The 14,176-nt window shown below is 43.8% G+C and overlaps 1 protein-coding gene across 1 annotated transcript in view; it reads left to right on the top strand.

Moving 5' to 3' along the window:
• Positions 1-9,229: 9,229 nt before the first annotated feature.
• Positions 9,230-14,176, top strand: part of GLRA1 (glycine receptor alpha 1) — a 63,663-nt gene continuing 58,716 nt past the window's right edge. The window contains exon 1 of the mRNA XM_037801562.1: positions 9,230-9,324. Coding sequence (XP_037657490.1) covers positions 9,246-9,324 — 79 coding nt within the window. The 5' untranslated portion in view covers positions 9,230-9,245. The remainder of the gene's footprint in view (positions 9,325-14,176) is intronic.

The following is a 14,176-nucleotide window of genomic DNA, read 5'->3' as shown; positions in this document are numbered from 1 at the left end:
TGTGAATTAATTAATTAATGCCATCTCAAATGAGATCATCATTCCCTCAAAGCTCCTAGGGAATGGAAAAGGTTGACTAACCTGAGAAAGGAAAAGGTTTATGTCCACAGCACCCATAAAGAAAGACACAGCCAATTTTTGCCATTCACACAACACCTGAAGTTGGTAAAGGCAAGTAGCACTTTAAAGATGAGTGAACTAAGACTGAGAAAGGTAAAATGAAAGGCACATTTCCTACAGAGAAGTTCTGATAAAGGCAATTTAATAAATAGTCAAGAAGGATTTCTTTCTTTGGGGATGGCCGATTAAAACAGAAGATGCCCTAGACCAGATCTGGAGGCCCCTGGTGACCTTACGGCTCTATCAACTGAGACCCTGAGAAGGTCTTTTAATCCTTCAGTTACCTCAATGCCATCACCTGTACATGGAGGTGCTGTCATAGGGATGGTGTGAGGATTAAATGCTGTGATGGATTTGGAGGTGCCATATAAACTGAAAGTATTATGTGAGTTATGTGAGAGTTATCACATTGTTTTCAACCACATTTCTCCAATTCCATGAGCTCCATGAATTCTCACTTGTAGTTCCAAAGAGTCAGGCAAACATTTATATTATGAACCAGAGCAGACTTCTCAAAGGATGTAGCAAATCACTATTACTCGGAAAAATCAGTAGAGTTTGGTAGTTACAAGGGCAGGATTTAGAGACTAAATGACTGGCGAAATTTGCCACCTACAAGTTGCATGAACTTAGCCAAATTTCTGAAGATGGATTTCATCTTCATAGGATTAAGATTATATACAGTGATATATGTAAAGTATCCAATATCTAGTAAGTACTCAGTGAATGGTAGCTATTATTATCATTAGCTAACATAACATCAGTCTTCATCTGTTTTTATCCTACTATACTGTTTCTCCTCAATATTTATACTCCCAGGCCTTTGCAACCTCAAACAACCAAATTCCTACTGATCAATGCAATCTTCTTTACCAAAACTTTTTTGTCCAGAAGCCCTGAGCTTCATTCTCTGCAAAGACACACTTCTCCAGTGAGATTTATCTGATTAAAAAGAAAGCTGCACTGAAGGTAATGAGAGCCATTTGCTCTCTTGTCCAGCTCCTGAGATGCATGCAAATTATGCAGGGCCTGCTAAGAGATTTTACTCTGGCAGAGTAAAGTCCATTGGTCTGCTCCTCCACAGCCACTCTTGCCTCTGAAGGATGGTGTGCTCCAGCCCCCTGGATTCTTCACATTGTAACTACTTGATATCTAAGAGTTCATTCATCGTGGGACCTGAATGCAGAGTGACACTGAAGGTCACAGGCACAGGCAAAATTTCCCCAAGTGAGACACACAGAGGAAGTCAGAAGAATGTGGCAAGGACTGCTGTGAGAGGCAGAAAGACACTCTGTCATCAGGTGAATACACTTGATAACTCTACAGGGAATTCTACACTAGATGGACTGGGCTTGAGGATCCATGACACTTAGTAGGGCCAGAACTAGGGGGAGGCAAGTGAAACACCTGAGGCCCAAAATTTAAGGAGGCGCTCACTCTCAGGACCCTGCAAGTTCAGGGTTGGGGCTTGCATGACCCTGAGAGTGAGCACCTCCTTAAATTTTTCTAGGTATCTCGCTGGCTTCACCTGAGAAGGGCTGACCCTGCTTTATAGAGATCTATAAAATAAAGCAGGAAAGACAGTGGATGGAAGGCTACCAGAGTAGTAAACTGAAATCTGCGATAAAGAATAAAAGGCATCCCTAGAGAATCAGGCCTTGAGGCAGGGACACAACTAGATGGACTCTCAAGATTTCTTTTGGCTCCAAGAATCCAGGATTTAATCTTGCTTACAGGAGAATCATATTCAAACACATGTCCCGCTTACCCAAACCAGGACTCACCCAGGAAGATGTAGTTGTGGGGAGGTGGGACAGGAAGGGAAAAGAGTGTTCCATAAGACTCTGGGGAGAACTGGGCTCAGGGCTTGCACACCAACTATGGCATTCTGTTTCCAGGGGTGCTTAGCAGATCACGGAGTGAGAGTGATGAAATGTCAGGCATTCCCTAGCCAGCCTAAGCCCCTTACTGCAATCAAATAAAATCGGAATCACACAGCTGGCAGAAGCCAGATGTTGACCTGAAGATGCAACCCAGGCAAAGCAGAGGGTGACCAGCAGAGCCACTTGGGAAGGAAGCCACACAACAACAACCCCAAACCCCCTGGGGTCAGAGCCAGGGTCAGGAAACTGGTTCAGACCCTAAGGCCAGAGAGTTCCAGCTTTGCTCAGCCACACCTCTTCCCAGGTGCCCAGGACACTGAACCTCCCCACAACCTCTCCATTCCATTCCTAAGGACTACCCACTGGCAGTGGTACAGAAGAAAGCATTATCCCACAAATGCATAACTGGGACAATGGTAAATGCTGGGTCTTTCTAAAAAGGCACAGAGACTAAAATTACTAAAGCTCAGGAAATTTCTCTGATGCCCCAACTCCCCTCAAATACTGCTTCCCTCCTCTGAACCACCACACAATCCAATTACATATACCACCTAAGCCAGGTGGCAACTTCATATTACAATCGTTCATGTACCTAATCAATTCTATCTGCTGAACCATAAGCAGTTAGAGGGCAAAGGGCATTCATAAACAATAACTATTGATTGCCTACCACATGCTAAGTGACGAACAAGAGACACAAACCCTGCCCACATGGAGTGCTTTTTCCGGCAGGCAGTGATGTATTTCTCTGTGCCCTCCCCCACAGTGCCTTGTGAAGGTAGAAGTTGCTTGATGAATCATGAGGATCATAGGATTTTAGAGCAAAAAGGCCAGTAGAATTCAAATAAGCCCCTACTCCTAACCTAGTATCTTCACAGAGACTTGCTACTCTTCCCTGCTGATTCAGACCAAACCCCAGAACTGTTCTCCAAGCATCCAGCCCCAGGTGAATGGAGTCAGTACTCAAAACTGTTTACGATGCCCTATCTAATGCAAAACTGTCACAGATGAAGAAACTGAGGACCATCTGAGGAAAGAAATTAGCCCAAGGTTACAAAGAAAGTTAGAGATAGAGCCACAACTAGCAAGCAGGTTCCCAGCTCCCACCTTAATGTGGAAGATCTTTATAATTGTGAATTAAATAAATGCTCATGGAAACCCAGGACAGACTCTCAAACAACTTCTGACTATTTAAGCAGGCACTTTCTGTATAGACTAAATGCCAGCTGTTTTGGGCCTATCTATTATACCAGGTCAGTGGGGTTGCCTCCCTGCCAATACAAAGGGGATTTTCTGGCCCAAGGCATAGGACAATTTTCTTGGAAGCCAAGTTAGAAAGTCATCATTTGGAGGGCCAATTTCCCAAGTTTGGCTAGTCTATAATTCAATTTAACGAGAAAACAACTGAGATATCAGGATGGATTTTTTTTAATGGGGAGAGATAATCTTCCCTTAAACTTTCATACACCCACAAGGACACAGACCAGGGGATTCGATCTCTGCTCTTCCCAACCACATGGACTCTGTATCCAATCTTCATCTCTTGTAATTGCCCATGTCTTTCTCTCTCTCTCTCCCTCTCTTTCCCCCCACCCTCCCTCCCTCCTGCCCTCCCTCATACACACACAACCTCTTTCATTTCTCTAGGTCAACTCCACACCCAACCTTCAATCCTGAAGTGTTACTGTAAAAGCCATTTTCTCCACAAAACCTTGGAAGCTTTGTGGAGCTTTCCCTCTTGGAAATCCCCAGCCTCCAGCAAGTGCAGTTGGGTGTCCATCCTCAGAGCTCATTGAATTCCCTGATTATAGCACAAGCCATACCTCAAGCACCTCCACGTTCCTCTTCCTATCCCACCCCACCCCCTCCAAAAAAAACACTCCCCTTCTCTTCTCAATCTGCACATCCCACTTCCTCCTCCAGCTCTGAGGGTCCCTCCCCTGACTACCCTCAGCCTCCTGGTCCCTCTTCTCTTCTCCTCCCCCTCCCTTGTCCTTTACCCACTCCTGACCTCCCAGATTGCTCTGCCCATGTGAACTGGGGAGATGCACTCTGTTGGGGACCCCTCTACTAACCCAGAGGGGTTTGGGGTATCATCCTGTATAGAGTGTAATTAAAATCATTTTTCCCCAGTCTCATTACCAAGCCCAGCTCATCTGAAATTCAGATTCACAACTCCATATTGATTCCCCTTTTCCAATTGATGCTGCAACTGGAGACTGAGAATCTGAACATTGATCCGTTCCTTCCTCCAACAAATCTTTGAGGAACATGTCAGATCATTGGACAGAAATCTTGAGTCTGAATGGGGAAGAACCAAGACACAAATACACTCAAATTCACCCAAAGGAGTCCAGAAAATTCAGATATCCAAGACCAGAAGTATGAGAAAGAAAAAAAGAAGCAACATTGTGGACTCATAGCATAAAATGATGGCTGAGGGCTGAAAGGACCCTCAGAGATCATTCTAATACCCTCATTTTATAGCTTGGGACATTGAAAGCCAAAAAGGGAAGTGTCTCTCATGGGTCACTCAGGCCCCAGCTCACTGCATCCCTCTGCTTCCAGCCCCTCTGTTGAGCCTCCATTCCTGAGCCTCCCCACGGTCTCTGTCAACAGAGGTCCTTCATGTACCAAAGTCTCCCAGGGTGACAAAAGCCCGACTGAAAGGTGATCGATACTTTAAAGTTCTGTCCATCAGTCATCTATTGCCGTGAGCCATCTCAATGAAGGGCAGAAAACATGGTCCCAGAAGACCTCACCAAAAATTACTATTAATCAAATCTACCTGAACTGCATCTGGTTTACCCATTACATTTCAGTAATCCCTGAGACAATTTGCTTCATTTATATACTTTTCTCTAGGGTCAGCAAATCCTAACATTAGAGTGTTCCATTTCTCAAAGACGCACTTCCAGATTCTCGGTCTAGTAGCTCACTGTCTATAAACAAATGCCTAAGTTCACCAGAGGCAGTGAGGGGCCCCTTCATGCAGATTTACTCTCCACAGTTTCACAGAGCACAGATTAACTATAGGGGGCCCTTGAAGTAATGTGCAAAATGGACTGTCTAAATATAAACAGAAAGGATTATCAGTGATTGTCAAGAGGGAACATGGTTATTTTGACATTAAAACAGAGCCTTCATCCGGAAAAAAAACAGGAGAACTATTGGACTAGGGATAGGAGATAATTTTAGGTGGTTCACACACAATAACACTGAATTAAGAGGGCGCAAGTGATCTTTTCAATTTTCTTTCATTCCTTCTCAATTAGTTCAAGGAGAAAGTCTCAATTAGGTGTTAATATGTCTGTAACACCTGTCCAACACTTACTGATCTTTTGTAACTTAGAGCAGGCCTCAGGCTCAGTTGGCAAGCAGTAGCATATGAGGAGAATTTAAAGCTCTTTGCTTTTTGTTTTGTTTTCATTGTATTCATTATTATGGTTATCTTCTTTTATTATAACAAGTAATACTGGTTTTCCATTTGTGGGTAGTATTATAGAGTTTCCTTTTTAAAATGTGTAAGTCTAAAAGAAATGAGGCAATTTAATGACCAATATTAAGTGAATAATACTAGAGGTGGTACACAAATAGGTCAAAAACTGTGAAAGTGATACCCAGGACACTGCTGGTATGTGGTACATGCAAGAGGCTGGACTAGAGAATCCCAAAATTTCAGAGCATTCAACTGTGAATCACTTGACAAACCAGAGGCTCAGTTGGTAATTCACAGCTCTTTCTCCTTCATTTTCTAATGTGGTGCATCAGAGTTGTGGATATCAGGATTTCTAGAAGTCAGCCATGTTTTGATTCTCTTGGATGTAACAGGATATAACAAGCTCCAAAAACAAATAGTTACAATAGCAACCATTATGATTTATACTCTTCACAGTTTTACCAGACTTTCCCATAATTACACATTACAGCACTTGGATGAGCAACACATGAAAATTTGCATTCTAATCTTCTTCCTTAAAGTGCTGAGTGACCTGAGGCCAGTTCCTTAACCTCTCAGAGTCTTCATTCCTTCCAGTCCAACTCATCATGCCAGGGTTTTTAGTGAGCCAATGGCCAGGTGACCAGATTGCAAATCCTGGCGGCAGCCATGAGAGCTAGAAAAACCAGAGAACTCTTCAGCTTTGGGAAGAGTTCAGGTATTAAATGGCACATTATGCTAATAGCAAATGATATGGAATAATTTGGGTGAATTCATTCTCCCACTGAACCATCTAATAAGATTCAGACTTATGAAAGAAGCCTAAGGGCCCAGAGATAGCTTGTGGTCTAGCAACTGCTGGGAGGGAGTACTATGTCCCAAATCTTATTATCAGAAAGGAGGGGCTGCAGAGAGCAGGAGCTCATGAAAACTTCATAACTGCCACTCCTAGAGAGGTGCTAGAAGTGAATTATAGCAGCAGAAAAGTCATAAATCACCCGTTGCATGCATGTGGTCCCCTTTGCTCATATAAGTGCCACATAGCGGCCATGAGCCTGGTGCTGATGGAGAAAAGACTGCATCTCTGGTGCGAACTTAGGCCATGGGAGGCATCTGTCAGGACTCCCCAGCCACGTGGGGCTCATGGGTGGAAGCAGCAGTGAGACCAGAAGAAGCCCCCCAGACTGGCTGTGAACTGCTTCAAACCCACGCACTCACACACACAGAGAACAAAAGGAAGACAATGTATCGAGTGCCTGCTATGTTCCAAGAACTATCCTAGGTATTTTTCACATGTCCTGTCTTCATTACTCCTCACAAAAACCTCATTTGACAGATGAGCAAACTAAGGTTCAGAGAAGTTAAGTAAGTTTCACAAGGTCACACAGCTAGTGAATGACTGAGAAACGATTGATTCCAGCTCATCTGTTCTTTTCTCTCTTTTGCCTCATTCTATGTCATATTCCATGGTGGCTTTCAGGAACACATACATGAAACATACATATCACATACATGTATCCACAAGGGCATTTTACACATTCATATCCTATACCCCCTGTATATATCCATCCCACATATATACACAAATATGCCCATACTAAATGCCACACTTACCAACACACTTTTACTCAAACACAGACATTCATATTTCTGCACATGCGAAACTATGTAACACACCTCACAGTACATCCACAAACACCCCAGGCACACCCTATTCCCAGGACACATCCACACACATCCATCCATACATACACACAACACATGTATACACACAACACATGTATACACATCACACCTAGACACCTGCCCACATCACACAAACTCACAAACATCCATAGTCACAGACATAGAAACAGAAAAATGCATTTGTCCCTCATCCTGTCAATCAAAACTGGCTATTAGATGATGAATAAAGGATCTTCAGATTACTGTGTGAGAGTGTCTAAATAATCCTAGAATACTTTCTAAATCGTCAAAGAAATTTCCAACTGCTTTCAGTATATTTCATCATTGAGTATTTTATAAGAGTCTAATTATTTTAAAATTGTTAATCCAAATATAAAATATGTATGAACACTTCCTGCTTACCAGGATTTTTGATTAATCAAAATAGCATATTATTCATTCATTCACTCACTGCACAATTACTGAACGCCAATTACGCTTCAGATACCATGGTAAACATAGCGGGAGATTAGAAGAAAAAACAAATAGAAAATAAATGACACTACTATGATTCCTGCTCTTAAAACACAAACTCAAGTAACTAGATTACAAGATATACAGTCCTCAACTTGAGCTGATGGGACCTGATGAGTGAGGGGATATGAAAGAAGAGTGGGACAAGGAGATGGGATGGGTCTGAGGCTTCCACTCCTTGAAAATGGAAAAATATTGGTGCATCTAAGGAGATTGTGACATGGGGGTACAAGTTAGGGAAGGAAGCTGTCACATTTCAATTTGGGAGGTGAATTTGAGGCACAGGCAGGACATCTAGAGATGGACATGACTTGCAGGTGCTTGCAAATGAAGAAAAAGAGTTTTAGAGGAGAGGCCAGGTGGTGACACAGATTTGAGAGTCATACATTAAAGGCAATAACCTAAAAAGTTACAGCTGATGAGATCAAAGAAAGCAATAGAGTCAAAGAACAAGAAAGGTAGAATACAACCCTTGGGGAACACTATGTCCTACTGGACTAGATCACAGAAGCTTCCATCCACACAAACACACTGCTTTCTATGCCTGTACTCCCTCCAACATAACAGTCCCACCAGCACACATGGCTGGGTCACACATAGCTCCCAGCTATCTCCTGGGTATAATTTCAGGTCTAGGAAAGCTCTGTTGCCCGAAGCAATCCAGATGTCTTCAACCCTTGAGTTCCAATTTTGACTCTTACTGAAATATATACACCTTTGAGTTTGGCAGGAGGGAGGGTCACACTGTCACTGTTCTTAGGCATTAGTAATTCAATGAGGACCTGAAACCACTTTGCTGGGGGGAGAGGGTACAGTGACAGAAACAGTGAGTAGCATCCCCAGCAGTGTGATTTAAAATCACCCAACTCTTGATAACATTTAGGCAGGCTACAACTGATTTACTCTGGGACATGGGTTGGCCCTTTCCCTAGCTGGGCCTCAATTTTCCCAACTGAGCATTTCTCAAGTGTGGATTTCATGAGATAGTAGTCCCATAATACCATAGACAAAAAGTTTATTAAAGGTTCTGAGAAGTCTTTCAGTAAAGATGTCTGATTACATTTCTGTTTCCAAATGCATTTGACTTTGGCAACTTTTGTTTTTTAATTAGTGACTCCTATTCTGCAGAGGACTCTTGGAGAAAGGCCAGACTAATGATCTCTAAGGTCTTTCTGGCTATGATGTTCCATGGACATAAGAGAGTGCAGGTACCTGAAACACAGGGTTTGGTCTAGCAGAAGGTTAACCCTTCAATCTCCTCTTCCAGGGAGACCCAGCAGACAAGTGCAATTGCACAAAACCCAGAGATGCAGTCTTAAAATAGTCAGCAGCTACTCACCATCAATCAGACACTTGGCTACCTGCCAGTATCCCACATTGGCTGATGTTTGGCTGGGTAAACAGTTTAGCCTGGGCCTTGCCTCAGTAAGGACCCATAATACACTTTTCTCAAACCAAGACTCTGGTGGTTCTACAGGGGCGGGACAAGGCTGACTCTGATCACAGCGTGGGGAAGGGCATCATTAACTCTTTGCTTTCCTCTCTCCCTTCTTAGCCTTGCTGCTTCTAAGGAGGCTGAAGCTGCCCGCTCTGCGCCCAAGCCTATGTCACCCTCGGATTTCCTGGATAAATTAATGGGGAGAACCTCTGGATATGATGCCAGGATCAGGCCCAATTTTAAAGGTACAGCAATGTTCTTTCCAGACCCCAGGGGAGATGCTTTCCTAGAATATAGAGCAAGCAGCATGGTACTATACGTGGATGGCAAATACCTGGGATGGATCCTTTGACTCTCCTTTCCTTTACCAGAGGCAGATATTGTTAATCAATTCAGCTTTCTCTCCCACTGAGTCCAGACAAAGCCTCAGAGAATCCAACTCAATAAAACCTCTGGTTGCCAGGAGTCAGGATGTGAATTAAAACCAAATTGCCATTCCTGGTAGAATGAAGAGAAGAATGTAGAGAAATAAGTTTGAGTCTTGGTTCAGGCACAAACTTACTCCCTGACCTTGGATAAGCTTCTTCCTTTCTCTGGGCCTCAGATTCCTCATCTCTGCAGTCATGAGTTGCGTATATCTACAGTTGTTTTTAAACTCGGCTTGGTGGAGTAATAGGGCTTCTACAAGGTGCCCCAAAAGGGAGAAGCAGAGGTACAATAAGCAAGCCCATCCCTGCTTCTCCCCAAGGGGCTTCACTTTTATCTGGTACTTATTTTAGTTTGGAATTCCAACTAAAATTCATCTGCTGAAAGGTTCTCATGGATTAATGAATAATTTTGAAACATTCTCATCTAAATCAGGGCCACAGTTTCAAATGACTACAAGGGTAAGGTAGGTAACTTAAATGAGTGAAGTAAGCCAAGGATAAGGAAATGGGGAGAGGTAGACACAGTGCAGAAATAGATGTATAGGCCCCTGTAAAGGCCTTAGCCCCAGCCTGTAATTACCCTACATGAATGTGGATCTGTGTTGCCAGGTCACCCAATATTCCACGAGGAGCTAGAAATCAAGACTGTATGTGAAGCTTCCTGACTCAAAATATGTAAAGTCAAAAAGAACATGTCTGTGAACTAGCTATGTCCTGTGGGTAGCTAACTTACAAACCTTAGACCAGGTGATCTGAGAGGGTTCTTTTAGCTCTCACAGTCCTGTGAGATCTTAACATCCACAATTAATGGTGATCAGTACTCTTTAATTGGTGATGCCTTAGGATATGGTGACCATCTCAAACTGCTGGGCAGGATTCTGGAGTACCAGTCTTAAGGACCACCTTGGTAGCCAGTGCCAGCCAACCTTTCTCCAAATACCCCTGCAAAAACCTTATTCCAAGGACCCACTGCCAGTCTCCTAATCAATTCTTGATTCTAGATGCCCTTTCTCACTGTTCCTTTTGGCTCAAGTCAAAGATCAAACAAGGGATGTGACAGCTGGTAATAGTCTCCTAATATTTGCTCACTTTATCCCCATTCTCAAGCCTCCTCCTCCAAATGCTGTGTCCACATAAGCCTCTTCCAATAGAAAAGGATCTGGGAGATGCACTGAGTCAGTGGTTGTGCCCAACTCCCCACCCTGTTTACCTCGAGCCTCCTTCACTCCCCTGACACCTTGCTCCTGAACCCAGAGCTCCCAGCACTGCTAGCAGACCCTGGTTCCCCCAGGATGGGCAAGTCAGGACCAAGTGGACCAGCACACTTGGTCCCATCCTCTTTGCCAGGATCACAACCTCAAATATTAGAGGGGTCAGGCAGGCATTGGACATGAAGGAAGCAGACTGGGCATCAGTAAAGGAAACCAGAAAGCACAGGGCTTGGCTAAGGCAGCTACTTCTCATCTCCTGCCGAAGGCTGCCAGGTGGGAATGCAGGTGCAGGGCTGCCAGGCCTTCCAAGAGAAGACGTAAGTCTGGGGTTTTATGTGAAATCTTCCAAATTGATGATTAATAAAATCTTTGTAAAACACTGGGCCAAAATCAAACACGCCCAAGAGCTGGCGATGGCCCATGGCCACTAGGTTGCATCCTCTGCTCCCAGCAGTTTTCAGGAATTCCTGTCCACCACGCCCCCTGGTGGGCTCTCTCAGAAATCCATCCTAAGGAGAGCAGCCACCTTCTTGCCCTCCTTCTGAGGAAAGAAGGGACTTGATGAATAGGCATGCACCCAGGGTTCATGCGCTAGTTATTCTTTGTCCGTAGCACTGTGCTTGGCACAAAGAAGGCCTTCAGTAAACATTTCAGGAATGAATGAACAGACAAACAAACGAATATACCAGGGCCTAGAGTGGTTAAGTGATTTGCCTAAGTCATGCCATCAAGACTACAGATTTGAACCCAAGCTACTCTAACTCAATTCTTCCTCTAGATACTAGTGATTGACTGATTGATCAGTTGATCTATTTGTTTACTTAGCAGTTGAATATTTTAATAAATAAAACTTCACCTAGATTATAAAATGGTTGACTTCAGGCCTTCACCCTCCCCACTCTGAGAACTTAACTCTGAACCCTGAGGCCTGAAGTTCACAAGACTAGATTATTTCTTAGGCTTCTCCAAGCCTGCACTGGCTGCATCCCCTTTAACCGTGTCCCGACTCAAGGCGAGGGCAGCTTCCTGGAACCCCTCCCCAGGAGCTGGGAAGCACACTTTTTCTAACCTTCCTTGTGATGAGGGCTGAAATGGTTGCCCAGAAGGGACCACCTGCCCCTGGGTCCCATTGTTCCTTTTACCCTTCCACCCAGGCACAAATAAGACTCCCAAAAGCCACACACAAAACATGGAGCTCCTGAAAGAGCCTTGCAGATTAGGACCCCCTGAGACCCCAACATAATAGGAAGAGGCCTGTATTGTTTGAAACTCCACCAAGTGATTAATCATTCAACAAGTTCCTTTAAGCACCACAAAATTTCCCTGCTCCTGAGTCTTCTAAAGACAGTGTTGGCCAGGAACAGCAAGCACTTCCTACAGAGCACAGCAGCAATACAAATCATGATGTGGAGGTAAAGAGCACCAAAACTGGATTCCAGTCCTCCCTCTGCTCACCTAATATGTGTGATTCTGGGTAAATCACTCCATGTATCTGGGCGTCTGTTTCTGTATCTGTAAAATGATCCAGCAAGATGAGGCCCTTCCACCTCCACTATTCTGGGTCTTCTCTAAGGCTCAGTGTATTATAATAGCTCCTGGGATCAGGGGCACAGCCCAATGCAAACACATACACAAAAGCAAAATTAAACTTTAATATTTAATGAAATATATACATTATCCTGCTGCCAAAGGCAGTGCAGTGTAATTTTCTAGAGGATAATTTAATTTCAGATTTATTTCAATGAACCACACCTCCTCACAGGGTCCTTTTGGCTGGTTCCCTCTCACACACATAAATCAGGATCTAATTTATATGGGAGTCACAGCACCAGACACTTTCAGGCCCTGGGCGGGAACTCTAAGCACATCATTGCAAGGCACAGCAGTAACTCTTTGGGGCATCTTAATGGCATGAGTCTAAATGTAAAGAAAATCTGGGTCTGAGTCTAGATGAGAGGGAAAAAAAAAAAAAAAAACCCACAAGAATGGCCCTTTGTTTAGGTGGAAGTGACAGAAGCAGATTTCAGCTCAGCATAAGGGAAAAAAATTTTAACAAACAGAGCTATCCGACTATGGAAAATGCTGCCCGAGACGTAATGAGTTTTCCACTGCTGGAGGTGTGCAATCTCTCAGCTTTGAATGGGTAGTTGGTCCACAGCAGTAGTTCCCAAACCTGGCTATGCATGAGAATCACCCAAGTAGCTTGTTAAACAATAAATTCTGGGCCCATCTCCAGAGATCTGGGTTCACCAGGTCTGGGGTTTGGCTGTGGAATCCACAGTTTAACAAATTCCCCAAGTGATTCTACCACAGATCAGAGTATGGAAAGCAACTGAATAGGTGACTGGTAAGAAATATTCCAGCCCTGACATCCTATAACTGTAATTCAAATGGATGGCTTCCATAGGGGAAATCCCAGACAATTCCAGCTGAGAGTGACTGCCCAGATCTAGAGCTACTCTCCCTCCAGAGTGATGGGAGAAGTTGAGACCCAGAAAAGGGAAGGATCTTGCTTCAGGTCAAACAGCCAGTGAGCACTGAAACTATGTCAAAACCCAGAAGTCCTAACACTCTTTTGGAGGGAAAAGCTGGATCATCACTCCAAGACTGAGTCACATCCTCTATGTTGAAAAGCAGGAAATCTTGACCAAGTCTGGGCGAATGCTTGGGTTATTTTTTCAAGAGGGGCAAGAAGGAGCAGATAACAGAAGACACAAGGATATCTACTTCCTTCTTTCCAGTCAGAAAACTCATGTTGAAGTCCTGGCTCCACCACTTGTTAGCTATATGAGCCTGGGTGAGTCACCAAAATCCTCTGCATTCCATCTGTGAAGTAGGAAAATAATTCTGCCCTGCCTGCAACAGGGCCCCATGGGGAGCAACAAGAAAGTAGACCTGAAAAAAATTCACAAATTACTAATTACACTCTTCACATGAAGGATTATGATCTATTATCCAAGTCTTATACTCTCTTCAATATCAGCTTAAGGTCATTGACTTCATGAGGCTTTCCCTAACTGCCTCACTCTCCAGAACCTCTCTCTTATCTGGGCTCTACAGCCTTTATCACTCTTACCAGGGTCTCACATTCTTCTCTGGTTATTTATGCTGGCCCTCTTGTCAGGCCGCATAGCAGTCCAGTGCTTCAAAAGAACTGGATTCTGCCACTGTCTGTCTGACCTTGAACATGCCCCTTCCGTTCTCTGAACCTCTTCCCTACAAGTATAGCCATTAATACCACCAGCTTTGGCATTAGACAAATCTGAACTCAAACTCTGGCTCAAACATTTACTAGCTGTGTGTCCTTGGACAAATAAGTTAACCCCTCTGAGCCTCTGTCTCCTCATCTGTAAAATGGAGGCAATACCCATAACTTCTTACTGAATTATCATGAGCAATGTTAGTAACACTCTAGCTCAGCAGCAGACCCCTCAGTAAATGGTATCTACTATAATTAG

This window comes from Choloepus didactylus, chromosome 13 (assembly GCF_015220235.1).
Source record: "Choloepus didactylus isolate mChoDid1 chromosome 13, mChoDid1.pri, whole genome shotgun sequence".
Taxonomy (NCBI): domain Eukaryota; kingdom Metazoa; phylum Chordata; class Mammalia; order Pilosa; family Megalonychidae; genus Choloepus; species Choloepus didactylus.
The sequence above is the reverse complement of the archived record's forward strand: the minus strand, read 5'-3'. Positions and strand labels throughout refer to the sequence as shown.